Genomic DNA, 27,584 nt, shown 5'->3' with positions numbered 1-27,584 from the left:
GAGTTAGGTGATCATAGTGTTAGTCTGCCCATCTCCCCACCATGACCCCTTGGCTCATTTCTCTCAGACCTGAAGAGCAGTAGAACTCTGCTAGGGTTTTCTTTTTTTGCAAACCACTGACAAAGTAGAAATGAAATCTCACTGATAGAACAGCAGCTAGATCTCTGCTTGGTGGTAAGTGATGACAGAGCAGAAATGAACATGTGGCAGAACCCACATGAAACACAGGAAGGCCTGTTGCTACACTACAGTGGCTAAGTGAAGACTGAATAAAGGACATGAGAGAAATCACACCTCAGTCTGTTATAAAAGAAATCATGAGTTTAAAGCCCTGATTTACTAAGCTGTACAGTTGATGAAGAATTTTGATCAGTTAAAGACAGACAGCAGTTCAGACTCCTTGTATTAGTCACCTGAAGAGATCATGTCTTTGTTAATCAGGAAGCACAGAGAGAGGAAGGCTTTGCTCATGCAACAGATACCGAGTATGATTTTTGTGAATCTATTTTTTGCAGAAATAAAAGCTGCTTCTAATACGAACAGTTTTCAAGATCTTGAGAGTTCTGTCAACCTTAAACATTAAAATGCACCTTCCTTTCTTCCAAACTCACTGCAAGACCCTACTTAGTTCTGAGAAGATAGGCAATAATTGTATGTGTATTTAAAAACAATAAATGGTTTCTTCAGATTAGCAAAGAAAAAGGAAAACAAAATAGTGAGGTCTACTGAAGAAAACTGAGATAAGAATAGCTGTTTCCATCTTCCATTTGGAAAATGAAAGCCTGGAGAAATAAACATGGAATTTGACAGTTGAAGAGGATTTCTCCTTAATTAAAATCCCTGCAGCCATGTTTTGGCGTGTTTCTTTTCTAAAATGACTCTGAAAAGTTGCTTTGGTGTTATTTTTTCTCCTTAGTTCATGAGTTAACATGAACACAGGCTGCCTGAGACCTAAAATTCGCTAAAGCAAAAAAGATTGCACAGTGACAGCTTCATAAGACAGAAGAAACCCCATAAAGATATGAAAGTAAATGTTTTTAAAGAGAGACCCTCAAACTGAGAAAGGCACACAAAGAAGACAGTAAGAAACTTAACAGAGAACAGGTTCAAACCAAGGGCTACATCTAAAGACAAATAATGTGGCTTCAGGTAAATTTTCTGAGCACCCTGTACACATGCCAGAGTGCTCTCATCTGCACTAATGCATTAGGTGTCAGAAAGCTAAAACAGAGGGACAAGATGCATAACAATTTCCTGCAGTTTACCAGCAGCAAGTGAAAAGGGCAGAACAAAACCTCAGTGGCTTGGCCTGTGCAGTGAGTGTTGTGCTTGGCTTTTGTTTTGGTTTGGTTTTTTGAACACTGAGATGCAGAAGAAGAATGTGAAGAAGAGAACCTGGTACCCCAGTGCATAATCCATTTATACTTTCTCAGTATTCCCTCATTCATGGCCTTTTACTCCTACTTAGGAGTGCCGGAAATCCTAAGGTTAGAAGCTTTTGGAGAGTGATTGCTGCCTGTTAAAACCAGTGTTTTATCCAAAATGCTTCATGGAGGAACCTAACCAGGGAGCTCCCAGTGCTCTGTCCTAGCCCATCTCTCTCTCTGTAACTGTGTTCAATGGCCAAGTTTAATTAGTAGGGAAGCTGCATTTGAACCATTCTGCTCCAGGCGACTGATGTCACCCTGCTGTCAGTGAGAATTAGTGAGCTGAGCTTCTGACATGGCAAGGAAGGGGGTGGGTGAATTCACAGGGAACGACTGTTAACAAAACCCAAGACACATGGCATCCTGACCTAGAATGATGATGCCTGTAACTGCATTGATGCTACCAACCTGGCTGAAGAGCTGGGATTCCCATCACACCATCCCCTAAGAACACTTACTGAACATCATCAGTGTCTTTCATAGTTTTTTCAGGCTTCTGGAGGGGATTCTGCCTTTGATCCCCTTCTCTTTGCATTGTATACTACACTCTTGCATAGGACTGCCCACAAATACAAATTTAAGTACTGTTCCCAGAGAGCTAATAAATACTTATTTCCTTTTCTAGATCTTTCTGCTGTCCAGTAAAAAGATCTCTGTCATATGTTCAGTTCAAACCAACACTTGAGCTAAGATGGAGCTCTTCATCCCTCACCCCCTACTCTGAACTCTGTTGTCATCATACCATTGTTCTGCCATTTTGCCAGAACTGTAGGTTGGCTCTTGGTTTCAAGCTGGACTGCTCCATAAGGCTGTGACACTGGTAAAGTTGTGGATGATGAGTTTTTAGAAATTCTAAAATAAAATTTGGATTTTTTTGTTTTCTTAAAATACAATTCAGTTCAGGCACAGTCACTGAAACCAAACTACTGATAAAAGTCTCATGGAGTGCATTCTGTAGGTCAGACTAGAGAGTTGTGATGTTTTTTCCTGGCCTTAAAAACTTTGTAAGGTACCACTTCTCCCAGCAATACACGAAACTGTTGCTTTTAGGTTATTTTTTGAGCCTATCACTTTGTCCATGCCACCCCTTTCACAAGCTCCTCCTTTTCTCTGGCACCAAACAAACCAACTCTTGCTCTTCTTTCATGTTTCTTTCTCTGCAGGGGCTCTGCCTATTTTTTTTTCAAAGCAATGACATGAGAAAGTATACATTCCTAATAATAAAATCCAATAAACATAAAACTACCCCAGGAAGGCATTCCAGGAGATGTTAGTATTTGGGGAAAAAAGTGCATATTAAAAAAAGCAGTATCTCTCATGATTTTAAAATACAGTCCAAATCTTGCACTCTTCTTTCAGACAGCTTCTCATGTGCTGCTTTGGAAGTTTTGCTTGAGAAAGACTGCAGGATTTGTTTCAGTAACAAGCGTTCTGAAATAAAGAGGTTTGTGCAACTCCACCCTTGTGTGAATGATCTGAAATGACCAGAGGTTGGCAGAAGGCCCAGCTAATTAAACTGTTAATTAAAACAATGTGAAAGAACGCACTCTGCCAGGAGATGCAAAAGCCCATTCGTTACTTGCTGTAGCACGAAAAGAGGAATAGTACTTTAGAAAGCATGCATGCCAACTAGGACAAAGAGTACCTTTCTCAGCCACAGACAGGTTGGGATCACTGCATGGTTTGCATGGTCCAATCATCTGTTGGATCAAGGCGCGCTGGAAGTTTGGAGGCTAAGGGAGAACAAAGTTAGCAAAGAACAGTAAAAAAAGAAGAAACCAGTTACAGCCCAGCTGTGCAGAACCCTGAGGCTTCTTTTAAGCAGAGAAAGTTTTTTAACTAAAAAATTCACGGGAACCTTAGGCTGTATCTACTTTAGCAAGTACTGCAGTACAACACTAGTGCATCTAGAGAGTGTAACAGTGCTGAGGACCATGTGCCACGATGCTTGTTTTCTCTGGAGGAGTTACTTCAAACTAGGTCTGGCCTGGTCTTGTGCCCATTATCAGCTCAAATTCATTATGTGCCCTTATGGAGCTCACCTTTTGCTTTGGTATCACTTGAAAGAACTGAGTGTGCATGCTCTGAGGTTTGCATGCTGTGAGGGAGTTCTCTGATGTGAACTGAAGTGATTCCCTTCAAAAGTGCACGCCAGGGCCAGATTAAAATGCTTACATGCAGGCACTCTTAATTTTTCAACTTGTCCACAGAAAGTAGTAGATACAGGCACAGACTGTTTGGAAACCTTGTATCAGCATATTATTTCAGCCTCTGGAAACCACGATAAAGCTATTCAGAGTCAACTTTGAGGCTAGACTGCAAAGGATTGCCATGGTTCCAGAGAAATTAATCAATACAATGGTGTGACTACCTGCAGTGGATCAGGGCTCACAGGATAAAGTTGGGAAGTCAGAAGAGTCCATTTTCACAGGAAGTATTTGCAATTTTCAGTCATTACAATTTGTAGCACTTGACTACAAAAGGGGTGGCTCTAGGGGATGAAAAGTTGCACTGCCTGTGCAAAATGATCCTAAGCTAGGCGTTGTGCTTTCCAGAAATAAAAATGGAAGCTTTAAGGTGGTCAGAAAGAGTAAAAATAAAGTCACGGTTTCAGGGGTTGAACTAACAGAAATGAGATCTGCTACCTGTCCGTTTTCCATAATAGCTGCGGGATACATGGCGCTGCTGGGTCGGTCCCGATGGGCTGGCAGCAACATCATCATCTCCCGAGAGTGGCGGTACTTATCTGGTAGAGAGGGAGAGCCTGTAAACAAGTGAGAGCAATCACATACACGTGACAAACAACAGCCAGGTCTCCGCATGCCCAGGGATCTACTCCTCCTTGCACTTTGTTCAGACAGATGATCTTACAGGACTCAAGAAAACATGGTGCCGAGCCCACTAAGCAGCTAACTGTTGGTGAGGTGCACAGCACGAGGATGAGGTAACAACTGGCTTGTTATATACAATTAAGGACATACCACATGAAGGGTATAAGATGCATGTGTCCCTAGTTGTCTGTTGGAAAAGTGTTTCCTCTTACATGATAAAAAAAAAGTGGACACCTGTGTGGAATCAGCTGCTGTACAATGCCTAATGCTCCCTTGCTCCATAAAGTATTGCAGAGTTATAGAATTCCATAAAATTGTGCATTTTAGGACTGAATGTGGAAGAAAGGGATAAAAGCTCGAGATGCAGGAAGCTACAGGAAGCTACTTCATTCCTCAGTTCTCATAGAGATAGTCTGAGGTGTTACCATTTAGCTGGTGATACCTTGGTTAGCTTCCTCTGTTACAGCAAAACAAAACCCAATAATAAACAGAATTGTCTGTAAATGTGGGTGGCGCTTTGCTTACAATGATGCTGGGTAACATATGAGTACTGCTGAGCATGTTGGTATCTGAGCTATTTTATGACAGCAGGACGTTTACCAGTGCTTAGCTAGTAGGAATATACTTGACTTAACTCTTAGTTATCTGTATAGTTGCCATTTAAAATGTTGGGGTATTTCATGTAAGCTTCCTGGAGTGTGGAATTATTTGGGACTCGCATCCTTCAAGGTAAGTGTCATGTAACAATATGCCTTCTAATATGCAACAGCTGACAGTGGATTTCCCAAGAGAATGATTCTCATTAATGACTTCCTGAATTCTGATATTACTGATACATGCATCCCTTGGGATGCACAGTATTAGGCAGGAATTGATGTTCTGAAGCTGCTGGAGTGAGCTTAAAATTTGCACTGCTAATTTCATTGCGTCACAGACACGCACTTAACAGATGGCAGCACACAGCGCATTACAGAGCCATGCCGGCTGTTGGGAATACATGCCTGCTTTGCAAACTTTCCACAACCACACACATTACCTGAGCAGCACTCCAACATATGAGCAAAGGCATTGGTGCTGGTTAATGCAGCTTTTACCCCAGCAAAAGCAAACATGCAATTTTGGGGACTGATACTCAGCACACAGTGGAAGGAACAATGTGTCCAGCAGAATGCAGGATAAGGTCCTACAATTGCAACAATTCCATCAGGGGTGGCAGATCCCAGATTAATCTACACCCCCACTCCGACATGAACAGCCGCAGAGTATCTGCATTCTAGTTCCGAACTCATTTTCTCCCCAGACATAAAACAGAAACATAATTAGACAACATTATTTGCTCTTATATACAACATCAGCTTGGAAAACACAGTGTTAACGCTTTATGCTGAGTCTCTTTTTCTCACATATCACAGATAGTCCTGTTTCTGCATGACCAATGTAAGGATGCTGAATGTTTAGGTGTGCCCAGAACTATGTCACAGCACAACCTACACTGTAAACTTTTCCTTTTTATCTTGTTATCCTTGTTCTTTTATATCTAAGATGCAAACCACCCCTATGTGGCATCAGTTTGTATGGGATTATAGTTTCCACAGACCTTGCTCTGCATGACCTGAAAAATCCCGTATGTGCTAAGGTGGCGGTCTAGTTTACAAAACAGCTCTGCTGTTTGGTACCCTAAATTTGTAAATATAGCTATAGGATTGTAACAGATTATGCCAAGCATCCAGTCTACAACCAAAATTAAGTACTGATACTTTTGAATTGTGGGCCACAAGAGGAGTGGCTATAACTGAAGCTTTTATTAATAATCAGGCCTGCTTCTTTGCAGAGAGCGAGCACAACCACCATGGCTCCTCTCAGGAACTGGTAGATGTAAAAAACAAAGTCAAAAAAGCTTTCAAAAGCTTCCAGAGCAGCCAGTGGCCATATAAGACACTGCAGCATGTATCAGGGCTTATTCCCTTTAGCTTGTAGCTTGGTACACTTGATGTGTGCAGCACTGAATGTACTATTAATGAGAGAGGAAAACCTATGCTGAAGCAGAGGTAGCTTTTCTTTTGTAATTATGAAAATGCTAAGCTACTTGTGACAAGTAGCAGTTTTAAGGAATGGAACTGAAACTTTATGTAGTTAAACTCCAAAATCAATGAATCCCTTCTCCTGATGCATCATTTTCATTACTGTTATGAAAACAGTTCTGCATCAAATCATAACTTTTTTTTGCTTTAAGAAGGAAGTTTTTAATGTAAGCATATGGGTTCTTGCAAAGTGCTGAGTAAGGCACCAGGACTCTTTTCCTACACCTTGAAAAGGGGCCTGTGTTGAGGAAGGAGTAGGAATGCTTTAAGAGGCGAGTCATCTAGCGTCAAGTGGGAACTGCTTTTAGAGCACCTGGAGGAGTCCCAACCATATTTTAAATTAACTTACTGAAAACCCCCTAACCAATTCCTAGCTTTTGCCAGGCTGTTTTGCATTACAATTTCTGCTTAACAAACATGAGCTTATGCAATCTTTTAACTGCAGTAAGGTTAGAGCACTGCCTCATGAGTCACCTCAAATGAAGCCAAACCAAACTCTGAATTTCTTATTGATCCTCCATCCAAAACCTTTGTTGCTTTCTTAATAAGGAAGAAGCTTGTTCATCTGAAACACAGTAATGCCTTTATCATTAGCACAGTTAAAAAGTTCTTACTGTATGCTGATTACAATTCTGTTTAAGAATTTTGCTCTAACTTGTGTGTATTAGAACAAATGTAAGGTTTGCTGCTTTAATCTGCTGTTCAGTGATATCAAGTCATTAATCTACTGTCTTGATAAGTACCCTTTAAAAATTTTGGAATAATGGCTTTATTATTTTCTTTGGACTGGCCAAATCATTTGTTGTGTTGCTGTTCGCAACATCAATGAAAGGGTCATGTTTTGGAAATGGAGAATTGGAAGTACGATTTGAATTTCTGCTGGATTCTTGTTACAAACAGCCATGGCTTCCTTCGGTCACTTATGGAACTGATCTGTATTATAAAGATACCCTCAGAACAGTGCTAGTAGCTGAGCCCCAGGAAGGACTCTGCAGTTAAACAGAGAAGGTGGTATAAGTATCTGGATAAAAGGATAGTCGGTTTTCATCTCTAATGTTTGAATCAATGAGAGAAGCATTTAAGCACCTGACAAAAACCTAGAAACCCTCTTAACCATGCTCAAGGTAAAGCCACAGGTGACAAAGATGCAAAGTCAGTAAATTTAGGTAGCCTGTACGAAATGAATCGTTTGCCTTGGTATACTTTCCATGTGAAACGTGGTTTAGCATCGTGACTATCGTAGCTTTGTTGGCAGTCTCAGCAGAAAGGCCAAGGATTGGATGGGTCATGGTGACTGAACTATCCTCTCACCTCTAGAGGTGGTCCCTCCAGGACAGAGATGAGGCACATTGGTGGGGGCAGCGTGGGGAAACTTGCACGGCTGCCGCCCATGCTGTATCTGCTCTGTGGGTAAATAGAGGGCTTCAGCCTCCAGTGGTGTCAATCCAGCACCTTTCACCAGCACTAAATTAAAAAGAATATAAATAAATACCAAAAAAAAAGGGAAAAAAAAAAAAAAGAAAAAAGAAAGGATAGAGGTGCATTGACAGAGCTGCACATGTAAGGTTTGTGAAGTACCTTGCTCCAGCCTATGATACTGGTCTCTCATTTTCACCACCATTAAATTCACCCAATTAAAAAACAAAACAAAAGGAAAAATCACCAAGGAGAAAAACAAAGCTCTATTACCACAGTGGAACTTAGGTGTAAGGGTTTTTTCTTGTTACAAACAACTCCATTCCAGACAGTGGTGTTGTAATAACCACAGTGGTGACTTGCACAGTGTGAAACACAGAGAGCATCTGGGACTTTACTGGAAGTGAAATCCCATCATCAGTGGGTAACATCTGAATGCTGTGCTCACCTAACTTAAAAGTGAACAAAACTAGCAGAGAAGAAATGTCGTATCATAGGCTAGCAAAACAAGTTAGTAAGAATGAAGAATAAAATAGACAGATACATATATTGAACTAGTTTTAAAAATCATTACTTCTCTTATTGCTTTCTCTTTGTGGTCATTTACAGTGTCTAGTTCTCATCTCTGGGAGGTGCTGTTGGCTCATTCACCAGCACTATACCCTTTGTAGCATTCAGCATTGTTTTTCTAAGCAAGAACAAAGAATACAGTGAAGAGGGAAGCTGGTGATGCTGTGAGGTCATCAAGCTCAGAAAGGCTGTCACAGGCTGTCACTGTGAGCACCAGACCCCCAAAGATTCAGACCTCACATGCCAGCTGAGGCACATCCATTTACGGACATCTTCCTGACATGACAGCCCTGTACTCAGTCCCCTTTTCCCTTTCCTGTTTGTGCCAGTTTCATCTGGTTACTTCACTATTTGAATTGTCATTATTTTCTTTCTAGCCCTTGGTAATTCGTGAAGCTATTTGCCTTTATCTGAGGATGTCCACTTCTCACCTTCATACTCCATCTGAGCCGTACATTAAATCACTTTGATGCATTTGTGTCATAACAACAGCCAGTCAATTAATATTTCAGTGCAAGATTGAGCTGGCCTGAGAGAAAGGGCCTTTCTCTGTATTCTCTGTCCATAAGGAGACATACAGTTCTCCTGTATGGAAAAAACAGGTAAGATTTAAATATCAGCCTATATCTCTGCCTATACCCTGGACACCTTCCTCAGGTGCCTGTGAAAAGTGGTGAGAAATTTGTGAACCCGCAAATTGAGAATCAAAAATGAGAGGAAACAAAACTTGAACAAAGTTACCAAAGTCAGGCAATTGCACAAAATGGTTTTGCTTCAGCTCTGAGGCTTGGGAAGAAAATGATGAGCAATATCAAGCCCAGCTACTGTAACAGCAGAACCATTATGAGTACCCCTGGAGTCTGTTTTTGCATTTTTCCTTTCTTCAAGAATTTCCCAGCAGGGAAGCCCTTCTTTAATGCCAGTAGTTAAAATTCCTATCTTTCAACATTCATTGTATACCTATGCTTTTGTGTACACATATTTCTGCTAAACTGCCTCAAGTTCTTTTTTGTGCCATAATTTCATTAAATGCAGAAAATGATTTTTTTTCTTTGTGGTCATGATCTCTCTCTTTCTTTAATTACTGTACCAAAGACTATTCTTATTTTCCTCCTGACTGCCTGCACAGTGCTGTGGCGGAACAATGGAAATCATTATGAAATTCGACTGCCTGAAACCAGCATGTATTAACGATACATTCCAAAATGCTGCTGAAAAAGAAATAAATCATTAAATCCATTTCTGGAGAATGAAAAGCATTTTTTTAAGGAACAGTTTTTGAAGAGGCATTTACAGCTCCAAAAGAGAAACAGCAGTGTTTTTCAGTGTAGGTGGTCTTTGGCTGGCGTTGCCAAGTTCAGGGAATGCCTGCAGAGACACTTAACCCTTCACTTGGACTCATCCGTTCTTACCTCGAGCACTGGAAGGGGCAGAGTTAATCATCTGGGACGGTGCCGAGTGAGTGGAGCTCAGGCTTGAGGTGGAAGGGCTAGCCTGGCATGGAGACAAAACAGAGTCATTGGTGATTGAGCTTTGGTACCTGGAGTTAGGGTAAACAAGCTGCAGGAGACATCATCGAGAGAGGACTGAGTGGATCAGTGCATTAGATATTTACCTGCCTCAGATCACCCAGTGCATACTCTGTCTAGGAAATAGCTTTGGTGCAGGCCATTGATCAGCACTCAGGACTGTGGGACTCATTTCACCCTCCCACAAACCAAGAGCAATCCTAACTGCATAAGAACAGGTCAGATAAATAACATGCCAACTAAAATCTCACTTTCCAAGAGCAGGGGTATGATCTTGGACCACCAGATCTGTGCAAATACAGTGTTTCTCCCCAAAGCAAACCTAGCTGAGTTACTTTGTCACCTTTCTTGACCAATGTTAGATTCTACCTATTCAGCCCTTTGAGAAAAACATCACAGGGCAGATGCAATGTATGTGTATAGGTGAAGTGTACTCCTCCTAACCGTAACCCTCCAGAGCATGTTCTGTGTCGTCTCTTACAGCCGCTGCTGGCTGTGCTGGAGCTGTACCTGCATGTGGTACATGTCTTCAGCAGTCTCCCCCACAGAGCTGTCTGTTAGGATAACCAGGTTTCCTGTCTCACTGGAGGTGTGGGATGACAGAGAGGATGACGAGTGTCGGACTGAACCAAGCAAGTTCAGTGGGCTGGAACAAAACCAGGGACAGAACAAGGGCATAATTATTTTTCGAACCTCTGTTTTACAAGCTGTAAGTACCTACAGTTACCTGCTGCTTCAGGTCACTTCTGGGTGTCAAATGCTTTTAAAAATCAGGCCAAATAAGCTTAAACAAATCCATAAATGTGAAAAAAGTGACAAGAAGGTCACATGTAAGACAACATAGGATGCAGAATTTTGGAATAAAAGACAGGTTAACATCACATCATGATGCTGGGTGCGTATTTGTTTATAGCAGAGCTTTATAAAACCACTCTCATTTTTAATGCTGATGCATGATGAGTGGGAGCAGCTTCAAAAACACATGCCAAAGGAAGCCAAACACAAGACACACAGGTCAAAATACAGTTTTCCTTCTTGCATCTGTTGGGCCTCAGCAAGTTGAAGGCAACTTTGTAGCTGACAGTAAATTAATACAGCCCAGCTGGTGTGCAGGCTGCACCCTCATCTCACTTCAGGAAATCAAATTTTCTTTGTCACCACACACACAAATACATACTGTGCACACTAGAGAAATCTCCCTTGTTTGCCCTCAGAACTGAAAAAGGCTTTACAGAGTGAGGAATTTGAGGGAAGAAAATTTTATCGTAGACAACAATTGTAAGCTGCCAAGTCACTAGCGTGTAAGAGCTATTCAATTTTAATAGTTAAAAGAATGACACCATCCTGGATGGTGTACTCAAGACCAAGCTTCCACAGATTTTCATGCCAGGCTTTAAAACCAGCTAAGCCATGTAGACCCACCAAGAGAAATCCAACTTAAAGTACAATTAAAGTTCTGTAGCTTCAGTGACATTCCCGTCACTGTTTGTCATACTGGCATGGATATGTACATCTTCAAATAATCAATTTTGGCTGGGTACAAAACCACTGTTTTGCCTTGAAAATCCCAATTGTTATCCTCCATCATGATCTCAGTTTTCATAGATGGTATTCAGTTTGAATAAGCATACACATTTTCAGATGTTTCTGTGAAGGCTGAGCTATTCTGTGGCTTTCTACTCAAAACATCTCGGCAGCCTTTCTTATATTTGGGTTCTGATTTGATCAGAATTATAAAAAACAATGATACGAACATTCTTTGATCCTTAAAAATGGGCACATATTGAGTTGGGTTCTAAAACAAGCAATAAAATACTCTTTTTGTAAGGACTCATTTATTTGATGTTTGCTTAAGAGAAGGTGGAACCTCTGAAGTCAGACTGAATCTGGAGGTCTGAGTAGCAGATGTCTGTTTCTGCTTCTATAGTAAGTGATGGAGTAACACCTGGAGGTGTTCAGCATTTGCTGCAAATTGGATTTCTCAACTTTTTGATTCCAATCCTCAAACTTTAATAATTAGCACTGAATGAAGACAAAAGGCACTTCTGCCAAAACTCATCCTCCTCCTCCTCTTGCAGTACTGTTACAGCTAGTTCTCAGATCCTTGAATCTTAATGCAACAGTGTGCAGAGATCCTGGATATTCCAGTCAAAGAAAACCCAGGTACCTGTGTCGATGCACCAGCTTTATGCTCTCTGGGCTCATAGGTCCGTGTGAAACAAGAACATTGCTGCGTGGTGTACTAGTGCCAGAACAGGCCGGACTCAGCTTATCCAAACCTGGTAACTCCTGCAAAGGAAAGATACTTTAGCTAAATTGGTCGGGGAAAATTACAAGTTTTCTTCTCAGAAAAGACCTTATCTGTTTCCATGTTCTTGTTTGCACAGGATAAAGAGCTGTAGTGCTTTAAAATCCCATTCTGTTTATTTCCAATAACCCTTTCCAGCCACTGCTTCAGGAATTAAGGAGAAAAATAGAGGCATAATGTGGCCAAAATTATAGCCACCTGCATTTTCCAAAACAAAGGAACGTGCAGTGAACAATGCAGATCATGTTGAAACTCTCAAGAAAGGTAGTGAACAAAAACTGGCATCTGTGACCTCTGCAGATCTCATCTGCTTTGAAAGAGAAAGGCCACATTTTAAAATTCTGGTGCTGTTATTTCTGGCCATCCTTACATAGTGTTCACTTCTAAGAGTGGAGGAGAAAGCCTTCAAGCTACCTTGGAAAATACATTGAAAGTAAAGTGCTAATAGACATATTTAAGATAATTCTTTCACATTATAGAAAGATACCCTTTAGTTTGATTGTGATAATGGTCAAGATTGCATCTAGGTATTCCTAAAGATTTCACTGTACCAACAAGAGGAGAATGCACTGCAAATGTCTGAGACCCATCTGGGAAAGATGTCTTGAGTATAGCTGTCTCCGAATACTTAAGTACAGCAGAGCACACATGGAAGGAAAGGTACCATTCTTGGAGGAATTCCAACAGGAATTTCTGTTGCTGTCTACACAAAAACACTTCTGGAGGGCCTAATCCATGTCACGCTTCTCCAAATTGCAGCAGCTCTTTCAAAGAGCTCAACATCTAACACTTTTAATCTTTCTTCCTCTGCTTTACATCATTTTCTGCTGTGTAAGGCAGTAATTTAAAATCAAGCTTTACAATTGTTCTGTGATACAGTAAAGGTCACACAAACATTTTAACTTCTAGATTAAATGAAAGACTATGTTAATGTACTGACTAGGTACAGACTTCCTTCTTGCACAAAAATCAAGAATTCTTTTGATAATCTGGCAATCCAGTAGGTTCAGCAACGCTGAATCAAGCCCAGTTCTATTCTGAACCTTACTGCAACTAACAGACTTTAAATCATAACTCTGGGTATGTCAGCTTACATGGTACAGACTGGATCGCATCATCTGGAACTGGTCTATGAGTTTCTTATGCAGGGGACGCATTTCTGGGTGTACAAATTTCTCATGGACTGCCAGACCCACTCCTAAGACATGTACCTGGTAAAAAGAAAATATTACATCACAAACCCAAATAACTTGTGTCTAAGAGCCTGTCCTGCAGCTCTGTCAATGTGCAAGGGAGTACTCTAAAATATGCCACAGTTCATTTACAAGGCTGCTGATAATGAAGCAAGCCTAAGGAGACCTGGCTAGTTCACAGTACTTCAAGTACTTTCTGAGACAAGCACATTTATGTCATGTTGGATTATGTTAAGAGATAACTGTAAGAAATTACCAGCTTCATTCTCTCTCCGGAGTGAACTGCATTACATCCTCACACAGAGGAAATTCCTTCCACCCAGTGTCAGCAAAGGGGTCAAAGTTGCCAACAGGGACCTCTAAAAGGAGTTTCTGATACTCAAGCAGAACAGCAGCAGTGACAATGCATAGTTACTCTTTCTGTTGCTCTATTTTCAAAGGTCACTTTTTCAGAGGTTAAACATACAATACTAGTGTTTGAATGAGATTATATAAGCTCTCAGATGAAAGAAAATAGTGATGATAGTAGGCTGAAGATGTATATAATTCCCTACATGATCCAAAATCTGTACAAACAATAACTAATTAATCTTCAAACATCCTCTTGAGGACTGAAGGGAGATAAGCATTATCTTTATTTTACAGATGGGAAATCTGAAATGCAGTTAAGTGATTTGTTGCAGAAACAGGCCAGGCAGCTCTATTCAGACTTGGACACACTGTTTAATGGGGCATATCTTGCCACACTGTCAGTTATGAGGGATGTGATTTTCTGATTTTGCTCCCATCAAAGCATCCAGCTAGCTTTATCTATCAAGATAGTTCACAGAGACACTAAAGAAAAATAAAACTGCAGATAATATAAACAGGCATTAAGTCTCCCTAAGCAACTCCGTCAGTTTAAGCACAAGCCTGTCTCTTGTCTTTGATATTTACTGGGAAGACATAACTCAAAATGCCAAAAATGAACAGCAAGCTTGAAACATAGCAAGATGTCTACTGGATAATAAATGGAGACAACTGAACTAATGTACTTTGAGCTGAGCTTCACCTCACATCCCATAAGGTGAATGGCTTGTTCATAAACTCCTTGGCCATCTCCCCCATTTTTTAGATCTCCTGTATCAAAATTGTTTGCTTCTGAACGAATCAGGTGGATCTGATAACTGCTGATGAATCCAGACACTGTAGTAATGTTCTTTTGTGTCTGAAAACCAGTACCTGTTCCTGCATGAGTTCCTTGAGCTGTGTGATCTTCTCTGCATCTCCAGGGTGCTTTGTGATATAATCTTTATCAAAAAAAGCCTGTAGGAAAAGGGAAAAAAGAAAAAAGCCTTCTGCTTACTGGAAGATAATTCATTGTAACTTGGTGTCAAAGGATGAGAGGAAAAGGTCCAAACATCTTAGGAAAATTAAATACATTAAGCTAACAGCAGCAGCTCATTTTTATTGCTTTTAGCACTCTGGGATCTGGGTAAAACTACAGTATGGTTTTAGCAACTGAGATGAAGATCTGACCAGTTTTCCCCATGTGACAGTGATAAGCAATACCCCTGAGCCTTGTATCATCGAGTTATTTGAATTTTATATAGTTTCCTTCACATAACTGCCTAAAGATATAGAAATTAAGTGAGTGAAGTGGTAACTAATGTAAGGCATGGAGAGTGTTCTCTTCACAGCTCTGTAGGGAAGATGTGCCCCACACCCCTGGACCAGTGCTGCCATTTTGCAGTATTTCACCCTAGACTTACTTTTGCAATGCAGAGTTTAAGTAACAGCTTGCCAAAGATGATGCCCACTAACATACTGCATGTAAGATCAATTTAGAGTTACAGTGAATCTGACATTAGGCAAGCAAAGATAATGGTTGAGTAGCACAAATTCATGGTTTTTCCTGATTACAAGCCCAATCAGTCTCAATTACCATGAGTCCCATTACATGCTTGTATTCCAAAATAAATGTATAATGTAAGCTGTACAAACAATCTGTTTCACTCTTTCCTGCCAAGTGAGGATTTTCAGCTAAGCCAAGTTTAATTCTTGAGAAACCCCACTGTCAACTGCACCTACTGCAATGCAATATTCCAGTTCCATCTCTGGATCCTCATGTTGACATGCTATGCACTGATGCAGGATAATCAAGTAGGGGTTTTGACCTCATATTTAGATAATGTAGGTGAAAATTCCTTATCTTCTTAAGTCATACTCTCTTTGAAACAGAAATAAAATTGACAAAAGGTGATAGTAAATTTGGAAGCAGAGCCTGGCTTACCTCCTGGTACCGTGCAATTCCCCCATTAACTGCTGCATCAATCACTCCATTCAGACACATGCTGAGAAGATTAATGTTACCATGCATTTGTTTATGCTGGTACTGGCTTATCAGTGTTCTCAGCTCCTGGTTTTTGTTCTCAACCACTTGAATGGCGTTTTCCAAAGGACTTACTTCAACCTCAAAAGCAATAAAATATAGTTTATTCCATGGACACTTCACTGAGATTTATTATCTTCCTTGTAATGAAATGATACTCTAGGATTGTTCAGTGATCTCTCTTAGTTTTTACTGCTTTGTACAAAATAAGCTACATAATAAACTTCACTCTTGGCAATGCTGCATTTCAGATCACCAAACTGTGACAGCTTCTTTCTGTATTCTGAAGACATGGCAATGGTGCAATTATTGCATCTTTTTGGCACTGTCTCCATTATACTGTCATGTTCCCTCACATAATTCCCCTGGTTACGTTCAGCAACTGTTTAGACTTAAGTGGTAGAAAAAGGACATACTTAATCATTGGTAAACGTCATCATTTTAAATGGCAAGATTTCAGCCAAAGGAGTTTTAAGCTGCCTATCCCATGTTCTCAGTAACTCATCATTTCAAACCCCAATCACAGAACTATGAATGTTACCAGCTCTCTTCTCTCCACTTCAAACCAACGAGAAATCCCAGGCAAGCTGTGCGTTAAGGTCAGAGTGGTTCGTTCAATCCACAAGCTCTGCAAAGAGTAATTGAGGATGTGAGGTACAAGGTGAATCACAATCACATCATCTGTACTCTTATTAGAGGTGCTAAGTGGGTAAAGTTCAGAAAAGAATACATCAGCCTCCTGAGCAGTAACTCATTTTGCAGAATGTCACGTTGAAAGTCACTTGGAACAACAAACCCAGAATTCAGAAAGCAACACATTCAAGATCTCCATTCATTTTTAAAGGTCGGTCAAGGGAACCAAGATGACATTGTGGACATAGATACGGCAGTAAGAAAAAACAATCCAGCTGAATGAAAAAAGCCCCATCCTTGCTTGAAAATGCATTCCTCCTGGCACTACAACAACTCACCTTTAAATCAGACAATGCTTTTATCAGGTCAGGTGTGTAACCTCTAGATGCAACAGCTATTGTTATTTGAGTTACTACAGCATCTCTGACCACCAAATCAGGGTTACTTGAAAGGCTGTATCAGCATAAAATAACAAGACAGTATTTGCCTTGAAGAGATAAACACTTAAACACTGCTTATTCACTACTTCTACCTTAAATTCATTCTCCTTGTCCTTTGGGCCTTTGTGGAAGGGTCTGTCATAGCGGAATTTCCGGATATTGTTGACTCGGTAAAAGCTCTTTATGCGATCAGGGACACGGTCCATTTGCAGCACATCTATATTGTCTGGGATGGGAGTCACTGCATAGATCTGTAGATCTGTAAATTAGGTAGTCAAAGAAAGCCACAGGACATCAAACAGAAAAGCTATCCCTGCTGTGGGAACAAAAAGGATGGTGAATTCAGTAAGTCACGCTCCTCTGCATTTTCCAATACTCTTCTTTTGCAAGTGAAACAACAGAATGCTCGGAAAGTCTACAGAGTTATAGTACCTCACAGCCAGATTAGCCAAAGAGGAAGATAACTGAGGATGCAGAGAGTATGTAGTAAGACATCCAAAATACCTAAAGCAGGGAAAATACCCAGTTCCTATCAGTTTTATTAGAGCTAGGTGCCTCATTTGTGCAGAAACTTCAGTCAATGCACTTAAGTATCTAAATATTTCTGTTTGACAGATTTCACCATAGATACTTCAGCTTTGTCTACAAACCAAAGGTGTCCTCATTCCATCAATTTACAGTACAGTTTAATTAAACCACTTTAACCTCAGTGTTACAGAGAAGCTCTCTGCAAGCATAAACAAACAAACGGAAGTATAAGTACAAACAACCCCTCTGTCTATGAAAGCACCAGCATTACACAGCAAAGAAGAGTGAAAAGCATGTGTTACAAAAGACAAGTGGGAAACAGCAACCTATTTCAGGAGAGTTCACTTGATGACAATTTCCTGATGGTTAAAGGCCTGTGCAATATCTTTGCTGCTGTCACACAAGCCGAACAGCAGTGTTCTCATGGCTGAAATCTCTACAAGTCTCTGCAGACCCATTAAACGTTATATGGTTCAGTCCTTAAATGTATATAGAATTGTACTGGTTGCATCAAATCACAGTACAGATTACCAGTGAGAAGAAATGAGATTCAAAGTCTTAGGTATGAAATGGTTCAGCAGTTTAAAGGAAAAGGGAGACTGCAAATATAATAATACTGATGTGAAAAATAAACTGCAGTGGAAAATAACACTTTGGAACTACTATCTGTTCCCAACAAAATATTCTCCAAGAGAAGATACCAAGAATACTTCTAAGGACACAAAACACACATTATGACAATACTAATGGAAAGTTAACACAAGGATGTGACTAAGCAGACATGACCATTCTTTTCAAAAGCACGTAACACAATGACCCAGTTAATGTCTGCTATAGACAGGGGTGTGGGTTTGTCTATAGGACATGGTTTTGTACCTAAGGCACTGAGGAACTGAGGTGTCCAGGTTGATGACCTTCTCAGTACCTCCCTTCTCTGTGCTCTACAACACAATCGTTCTACTTGTATCATTGAAGGATACACTGGGCATCACACTGCAGTATCGAGTCATCCGGGTGGTTTGGGTGCTGCATTGCAATGGCTTGTGGGAACTCGCTTAGCATCCTCTGCTGGAAGGCTTCCAGCCTCTCATAGTCATGGCCCCGACAAACATACTCCTTGTTCTGCAAGAAGGACAAACATAAACTAGTCTCCTTAAAAGTAAGTTAAATTCTGTTGGCTTTTATCTCACTTTAAATTTTACTGCTTCAAACCCAAAGACAAATGACAGTGTCAATATGCTAATGTGAGAGTAAAATGTGCATTTAACACAGCTGATATTTTATTCCTTCCTTTTTCTTTACAATGCATTTCATCAAGAAGTGATGAATAAGTAGGCTGTTCCAGTGACCTTTCAGCAGAAAGATGCCTCTGATCCATACACACAGCGTTCAGTCCTATTGTCTTCTCTTATTTGCTTTTCAGACAACTGAAAAGGGACGTTTTTTTAAATGGACTATACTGAAACATATCAATCAAAACTTAATACCAAGTCACCAGCTCACTGCTCTACACTGGGAAAGCTGCTGTCAAATACAATTTACACTAGATGGGTAAAAGTCCTCAGCATTCCATAGAACAGTGGGAGATAGATATGTTTACCAATTTATCAGTTATCCTTAGAGAGGAGTCGTAACCAACTGTTCACAAAAATCACTGCTTCATCACTCCTGTATTGTCACAGCCATACAAACATCCTCTGATCATGCTGAGCAATCCATCCTCAGGAACTCCCCTGTCTATAGTGGAGTAATATGGAAGAGCTTTACCAAGAATTCTCACTGGCCACTTAGCAAATTCCCCTTCAGCCCTAAAAGCACTTCCCTCTTGATGAACAAAACTGTTTCTCCTAGTAATGGAAAAGCTTGCACTTAGATATGCCTCGTAAGGCATTGAACTGCTTGTGGAGAGTTCCTGGATGCTTTTTGAGCCATCTCAAACTTTGAACAGCAACACACAGGATTTCTAAAGTTCTCAGTGTCATGAAGTCTGGCCTACAGTGTCTTAACCCTAGTTTTAACTCTCATACCTGTAGCAATAACTAGAAGTACAGGAAGAATTTTCACCTTCATAAACCAAAGAACAGTTCCTCCCCTTCCGTTTCCTGCATGTGGAAGCTACAGTGTATGCAATCATGTTTTGTTAATTGCTCTGGAAAAGGGTTCTGGCCGAGCAGTTCTTGATCTTGTAGCAAAATCAAAGAGAAAGCAGCAAACCCCCATCATGAAACACAGCCAAGGAGTGTAGTTATCTTTGGCTTTGCATTTCAACTTTAGGAAGCAGATCTCATGTTCCAGCTGTGACATATGTCACTTTGTATGTATCACTCACAGCAACCAATGAACTGGGAGACAAATGGCATGATGAATCCTGACAGTTCAGTCTGTAATGCTCAAACATTGCAGCCATTATTAAATTTGGAGTGAGTCCATATTTGAAGGTGAATCTCTTCATGGCATTGCATTCTCTATTTTAGCTTTTGATTGCAGCAGTCCAGAAGACAGTAAGCCTATAAATAATGTTATTGTGATTCTAAAAATAACGCCCTGAAAACACCTCAAAGCTAAATTTAATAGAGTTGCCAACACGAGATCTCAGAATGTGGCTTGTCAGGTCTTACTTGAACTTCTGGTAGGTGCAAGACATGGACAGTTTCAATATGCTTATGTAGGAAGGCTAGAAATAGATGCAGAATCCATAGAAACATGAACAATGGCATTTCTAGACAAAGGGTCCTTAAAGATGTAGAAAGAAGTTATGTTCTGTCTTAAGCTACACAGCAATAGACAAATGAGAAAAGAGTATGGAGTTATTTGATCATTTTAAATCACTCCCATATCTATTTGAAAATTTTAAATCCTTGTAAATCTTTTTCTTCTGTAGAATAGCTGCTTCCAATCTCTTTACAGTGTGATCCATGCTGATGTGATTGCTAATGGGCTTAGGCTGTGCTTTGCAATGTGTACGCTGTATGGATCATTAGAGAGAGAAAGGAGGAGGATGACTTTTAATGAGATTGCTACATTAGTAATCTGCTATCAGAAGTACTGCTACCAAATATAATTGCAGAATTAACAAGGATTATAATTATGTACGCTCATGTTCACTGTTAATGTCTCCAGCCTGGTACCCATGTTGTTAGACTGTTCCACAAAGAGTAAGTGCTGTGCACTGGAAACTTGTGTGGTGTGAAGCACCTCGCCCATGCAAGGGTGCAAGAGAAAACTTCCACAACATCGTAAGAGAAGTTAGATTCACTGGTATTACTTCAAATGTAGGAATGCTTATGTACCATGTTGACTTTGTTGTCATTCATTTTATGAAACATCTGTTAGATATGAAAAAGAAATTGTCAGTTTTCTTCCTTGTGAGAGTGGTGAGGCACTGGCTCAGGATGCCCAGAGAAGCTGTGGCTGCCCCATCCCTGGCAGTGTTCAAGGCCAGGCTGGATGGGGCTTGGAGCAACCTGGTCTTGTCGAAGGTGTCCCTGCCCATGGCAGGGGTTGGAACTGGATGAGCTTTACGGTCCCTTCCAATCCAAACCATTCTAGGATTCTATGATCGTATGGAGATCATCAAAGGGCTGCTACTGCTCAGTACTGTAACACCTGTCACTTCAGATTCCTCTGCAGGTATGTTTCACAAACCCATTTAGGCTGCTACATTATGGCACTCTTCATCTTTGAATAACATGAACCCACTTCTTTATCCATTGGTGTTTTCATCTTGGTTAATTCCAACTTGCCTTTATTTCCCCTGCCCATACTTCCATTTAAAGACTGTAATTAAACACCGAAGTTTAAGTTCTAGTTAAAAAAAATAATCCCAAAACCCCAAACAAACCAACCAACCCCAAATCAGAGGGAAACGTAAAGAGTGCAGTTTTCAAAATGGTACAGTTTGGCTTTTTGTGGCTTTTTACTGTATAGCTCAAGTGGTGCCATCTCCTGACAAGCTCCTTTTTTAGAGAGAACACAAAACATGCCTTGAAAGCACGCTCTAAGTTAGCTTGGCCTGTCAAGCTAGATGGCATCTACCATCAATTTGCAGTTGTCAGATTATATTTCTTGCTTGCTCTGAACTAACAGCAAGACATAGAATTATAGAATAGTTAGGGTTGGAAAGGACCTTAAGATCATCTAGTTCCAACCCCCTGCCATGGGCAGGGACACCTCACACTAAACCACGTCACCCAAGGCCTCATCCAACATGGCCTTGAACACCGCCAAGGATGGAGCATTCACAACCTCCCTGGGCAACCCATTCCAGTGCCTCACCACCCTCACAGTAAAGAATTTCTTCCTTATATCCAATCTAAACTTCCCCTGTTTAAGTTTGAACCCGTTACCCCTTGTCCTGTCACTACAGTCCCTGATGAACAGTCCCTCCCCAGCATCCTTGTAGGCCCCCTTCAGATACTGGAAGGCTGCTGTGAGGTCTCCATGCAGCCTGCTCTTCTCCAGGCTGAACAGCCCCAACTTTCTCAGCCTGTCTTCATATGGGAGGTGCTCCAGTCCCTGATCATCCTCGTGGCCCTCCTCTGGACTTGTTCCAAGAGTTCCATGTCCTTTTTATGTTGAGGACACCAGAACTGCAGACAATACTCCAAGTGAGGTCTCACGAGAGCAGAGTAGAGGGGCAGGATCACCTCCTTCGAACTGCTGGTCATGATCCTTTTGATGCAGCCCAGGATACAGTACATAGGATGAACAACTGTCCAACTACACTTTTAAAATGGACTGCAGACCCAGCTGATGTTGTTTGCACCAGCAGACAATAAGCTCAAAGTGAGAACATGACCAGAGAAGCTGCTAGGCTTTTGTTGAAAGAGGAAATTTTTGCTTGCAGATAGCATAAGAGAGTCATCACTCTGGTATTGGAATCATTCTGTCGTGTGAGACTTTTTAAAGCCTGATAATTTGAGATGATGAAAATTAGTTGAGTAATGACCCAGCACTGCTGCAGTACAGCATTTTGCTTAATATAGAGGCAGTTTGTGCTGCATCTGCAGGTCGTCAAAAATACACATAGGCATGACTCAAACTTCTGCTCTCCATTCCTAAGAACATTTCCAATGGACCCCATCTTTCAGTTCAGCCAGAAAGTTGTTTCTACTTGTGCAGGCATAAAAAACCGTAAGCTGGGTAGCAGACGCTGTATCTCCACAGCAAAAGTACAAAGCCTTTAACTGCTACTCCACTTTGTCATATTTTGCATAAGCCTGGCTTACCCGCAGGAAAAATGGGAATTTCCGACCATAAAAGCCAACTCTGAAAAACTCAGGTTCTAAGCGCTGCTGCTCCATGATATTATCGTAATACGTGGCTTCCATTTTCTGTGGAGGACAAAAATAGCTGCTATCAGACTCTTAAACATTAGAATCTCAGGACAGATTCAGACATCACATTACCCTTTTGCTCCCACTATTCGTATGAAAAGACCAAAATTCTGTTAAAAATTACTAATGAAACAGTCTCTGTTCATGGTGGAACAGACTATGGGATCCTCACACTCATTCTACAGTTCTGGAGATGACATGAAAATCTTCTCGTTGTATCTCATTTTAAATTAAACAGGTCTTGCACGTAATCTTCTTAGCACTGCAGAATTAATGGCAGAGCTGAGATTAAGATCTGTGTTGCCTAGCTCACAGTGTCCTATTCTTTCCTACAGCTCAAAATCTATACCACTGCCTGGGAAATTACATCAAGTCAATTGGGTTTGCGTTAATTGAGTTGAGGGGCATGAAAAAGATTGAAACAAAATTAAATCTTCTACAGCTCTGTGCACCAGTAGGTTTAACATGGAAGAAAAAGGGGTTTTGAAAAAGTAAAAGGACTTTTCTCTAGTTCCAATTATTAGCTTTGTGGCACTGTGCTAGCATTTATATCCAGAGTGGGATTTCAAGACCCCTTGCCAAACTGAATCTCAGTTGAAAGGCTCACAGGAATTTCATTATAACAAAAAGATAGCTTTTTAAAGGGAAGCAGCAGTTTGACATCACTGCTTCCACTGCAGGGAACCCTAACAGCAGCTCTGAGTTCCAACATTGTATCAAGATTTTGTTCTCGGTTCTCACACCCATTAATGCTTTTTCTAAAATGGAGAAAATCCCCAAACCGCTGCAGGAAGAGTAAAGGGATGTGTTGAATGATGTGAATGGCACAGAGAACTCTTTGGAGTGGGGAGAAATTCAAGTTGGTTCAAGGCAACACAGATTTAGGAAACCTGAACAGAAAACCCATCCCACACAGGTGAGTAAAAGGATGAGGTGAACAGGTTCTACTGATCAGCTGAGATGCTCTTCACCTGCCAGCTGGTTAGATCCAAATAATAATGGGGCAGCAGCAAGAATAGCTGATTTACTGGTGTTTTAGGAAAGAAAGCCTTTGATTCACAACTTGACTAAGCCTTTACCCTGCTCATCATTTACGATTACGGCATTTCCTATATAACAGGATGTTCTACATGTCTACAGTAAAGTGCACATCCAAGGTGGTCACTTATACTCTCTTTAGGGTCACTCTGAGGAAAACAGGTTCTTCAGAAGTGCAGTTCATGAGTCCTAATTAGACAGGTATATTTGGGTAAGAATAAATTTGACTTTTAAGGAGAATTTAGACCACTATGTGTAAGAATACATCCACATAGCCTAAATCTTAAATTTGGATACATGCGTGCTACCCCATGGGGACAAAAGCAGAATGAAATATTTTCACATTCATAAAGCTTTTAAGTAACAACCTGAACTTTGAGTTTCTGATTCAAGCATGATGCTGCAAATGTGCCCTGATTTCATCATGTGCTTGGTTTTACTGGTTCTTGTAAATTGCTAAGAACACCAGAAACATTTGCCTTCATTCTTTCTCTCTTGTTCCTCTCATGTCAAGTGAGACACAAGCTGTCCTTCATGTTTTTGGAATTAAAATGAAATATGTGTGCTTCCAGGCCATCTGAATTTACTGTTGTCCCTGCTTTGAGCAGGAGGTTGGACTAGATGAGAGAAACTGCTACTTACTCGAATCCAGCTGAGGCTCTGATAATCATAGAGGCTTTCGTACTGGATGGCCAGTTCTCTGCACAGCGGGATTCCAAACTCCCAGCTCTGTGAAACCAAAGCAGATCACACTCACAGCAAACAGACTGTTACTGCCAGCACAGCTGAGAGGAATATGGAAACTCAATTTTGCGAATTCATTTGGTATGAAAAGCCAGGGATTAGATGTGAAAATGCAGTGTGATGAAATGGTTTCCATTAAATATCAGATTAATTCCTTCTTCAAGATGGTAACAGAGGCATATGTTCCATTGAAATTACACACACATACTGCTTGCTTTTGACAGTTCATTCATGAGACTGGGAACTTATGCAGAGAAAGGTAATACAACTAACACTTGTTTTTTCTTGTTAGACACCCCTTTAACCTACCCCCAATATCCTTTGCTTTCTGCAGTAAAACTCTATGGAGTAGAGCTGGGGCTTAGCTCCCCACCAAAATGCTCCCCTACACATAGGGCTGCTGCTTCCTACTGAAAGCACAAAACTGTCAAGCAATGGGAAACACTCAAATACAGGGACAGAACACCGTCAGAACTGACCTTTATTACTGCTCTGAGTGAATAATACCCGTATTCAGAACTGAAAGCAAAAAAACTTCCAGTCAGCATACAGTAAATCTTTCCTAGCACACCATACACATTACCCTCAGGGGTAAGGCAGGGAGAGACTGCGTTTGGGCACCCCACTCTGAAAGACTCCTGTTACATCACTTAGCTTTTTAAAGTGCTCGTTTTACACCTTGAACTGAAGTCTCCTCTCCATCATCTTTAACCTGCAGAGATAGGAAACCTCTAGGGGGGACTGACTGTTTGTTACCACACTTACATAAAGGAACCCCCCAAGGCCTCAGCTGAACCTTTACTGGATTAACTTTTATGCATTACTGGGCTAACTTGCCAGTTGTTTTAACTGGGACTCTCTTGCAGTGAAAACAAAATTAATGTGTGAGTTAAGACTATCACCTAAGGTTTTAGGAATATTTGTATCAATATTGTAACATTATTGGTTACAATAATGCAAATTTAAAATACAAATTGGTTAAAATAATGTAATTTAAAATACAAATTATTGGTAACAGCAATTAACAGTAATTATGTAAAATATTAGCACTCAATATAGAAATAGTTTTTCTGGTTACATGTATCTGCATTTAAAAATGAATCTCTACACTGTTTGATTTAGTGTATTAAGTACCTTACAACGCTTCACACACATTTGTAGTGTTTGGTCTCTCATCCTTAGTATCAGCAAAGCTTTTTATCTCTGAATAGCAAAACTACTACATGTAGTATTGTAGCAAAATAGCAGATACTACTACATATAGGCAAATAGCAAATAGCTATTTGCTGAACAGCAAAACTACTACATGTAGGAACTTTTTTATTAAAATAAGGGATTTAGTAAGAACTAAAAAGGCAAAAATAATGATTGTTCATCTAGTTAGGTTCAGTTAATTACAAAAACTTACATAAGAATTTGCTAAATAAAAGATTCTTTCAGAATCAATTGGGATATTCTGACAGTAATTTGAGAGGATGGGAAGCCTGAGGTTTATTTAGCTAAATATAATACATACAAGAAATTAACTAAAAGACTAGGTACTTGACTACTCAGAATATTACTCGGGTATCTGTGATCTCAAACAGGATTTTCGCTGTGGGTTGTCAAAATCCATGGCATACAAACATACACTGAATTGGGATCAACAGCAGTAACCAGTTCAGTGTTTATATTTGTTTACACAAGCACCATTGCGTTGTTTAACAGGTTTCAACATTCTTTAAAGAGATACTAAACACATATTTTCAGTCCTTACCTGATCTATATTCACTTGAAATAATGGAAAAGTCTCTTCTGAAACATCAAGCCAGGAATAAATGGCTTTGGTCACACAGAGTGTGAGCAGAGTCTCACTTCCAAATGGGATGCTACATAATTCTCTAATCTGCCTTGTGGACAGAAGCAGAAAGCTACCTGGCTGTCTTCCCTCGAGGTGATCCTAAAGATACGACCTTTTCAAGCTCCTTTTCACATCTTACTTCTCTTTATACCAGCTCTTTTACACGTACCCTGATACTATTCCTATCACCATAACTCAGGCTTTCTCTGTTTCAGTTGGATTTCTACACAGGTAAAATCCACTCTGCTACCTGAATATTCTGCAGCTACGACATGAGATAGAGAAGTGAAGAAACACAATATACAGGTAACTTCTTAGAGAGAGAAAATAGTTTGAAGATACTTGAAAGGAAAAAAGAATGAATGGGTATCTGAGTCACTGGGATCCTCAGTTTTAAAATCTGTGATGTTCCTGAGTACCATCCTCACAGTCTAGAAAGTTAATATGTAATTCCATGAGCTATGCAAGTGTCACTTCCCTCCAAAGCATTGTTCTTCCCCTCTTCAAATGATTTTCTAATGTCTCCACTGTTAATTTCCCTCATCACTACTTTCTGTTTTGCTGAGGTCTGATCTGGTTGCATGTTCTATATCATGTCCTTCGCTTGAAAAACACATTCATATGACAGTTATTGCAGATTTCTCCTATGGCACCAGGAACTCTCAGTTGAGTGCTACTGGCTGCACACAAGGAGGCACAGAGAGACAACTGGCTTCTATAAGTGCCAGCTTGTATCTACTCACATCCCTGGGTGCAGATTTATTTTGGAAATACAATTTACATGAGGGTACACAAGAAAAATTCAAATGTTGGGTATGGAGCACGTGATCTGAAAATAAATGACTTTGGAAATACAGCTTTGGGTCTCTCACAGCACTTGGCTGGCTCAAAGGAGAACACACACAATGATGCTGCAACTGGAGCTGGTCAGAATTTTAGTTAGTAAAATCTAGCAGTGAACTGGACAGAAAAGGGTTGTGTAGTTTTCAAGCTACTGCTGTCCAGAAGCATGATCAGTCAGGTTCAAACCGTTCTATTCGCGTTTTCTTCAACCAGAAAACCTTGAGTTTTAACAGACAAAATTGTAACTGAGTTAAAAGAAAAAGATAAAAATCTTCAATTACAGTTCTGCACCTGCACGCTCTGCTTACTGAGCCAGAAACCAATTCAAAGCATACCAGGAATCAATAGGAGGGAGCACACAACCAGAGTGAAGGTTAAAAGGGCTTTCAATACCTGTGTTCCTTCCCAGCACATGGCTGCTGCCAAAAATACTGAGGAGTGACTCAATTCTGCATC

General features: G+C 40.4%; 1 protein-coding gene and 1 long non-coding RNA gene across 2 annotated transcripts in view; one reads left to right on the top strand and one right to left on the bottom strand.

The window, feature by feature from the left end:
- Positions 1–27,584, bottom strand: part of DOCK3 (dedicator of cytokinesis 3) — a gene marked incomplete at its 5' end in the record, with an annotated part of 211,656 nt that overhangs the window by 3,273 nt on the left and 180,799 nt on the right. The window contains 13 exons of the mRNA XM_080625333.1: positions 3,073–3,160; positions 4,073–4,191; positions 9,738–9,885; positions 10,365–10,500; positions 12,022–12,143; positions 13,257–13,373; positions 14,577–14,660; positions 15,628–15,807; positions 16,268–16,354; positions 16,892–17,058; positions 18,308–18,449; positions 22,556–22,660; positions 24,344–24,430. Coding sequence (XP_080481459.1) covers positions 3,073–3,160; positions 4,073–4,191; positions 9,738–9,885; positions 10,365–10,500; positions 12,022–12,143; positions 13,257–13,373; positions 14,577–14,660; positions 15,628–15,807; positions 16,268–16,354; positions 16,892–17,058; positions 18,308–18,449; positions 22,556–22,660; positions 24,344–24,430 — 1,582 coding nt within the window. The remainder of the gene's footprint in view (positions 1–3,072; positions 3,161–4,072; positions 4,192–9,737; positions 9,886–10,364; positions 10,501–12,021; positions 12,144–13,256; positions 13,374–14,576; positions 14,661–15,627; positions 15,808–16,267; positions 16,355–16,891; positions 17,059–18,307; positions 18,450–22,555; positions 22,661–24,343; positions 24,431–27,584) is intronic.
- LOC308224939 overlaps positions 1–27,584 on the top strand; it is a 46,578-nt gene that overhangs the window by 14,898 nt on the left and 4,096 nt on the right. The window contains exon 4 of the long non-coding RNA XR_013957625.1: positions 26,501–26,591. This is a non-coding gene — a long non-coding RNA (uncharacterized lncRNA). The remainder of the gene's footprint in view (positions 1–26,500; positions 26,592–27,584) is intronic.

Source organism: Psittacula echo (genome assembly GCF_963264785.1).
Source record: "Psittacula echo genome assembly, chromosome: 9".
NCBI lineage: Eukaryota > Metazoa > Chordata > Aves > Psittaciformes > Psittacidae > Psittacula > Psittacula echo.
This window is presented reverse-complemented; position numbering and strand designations above follow the sequence as displayed.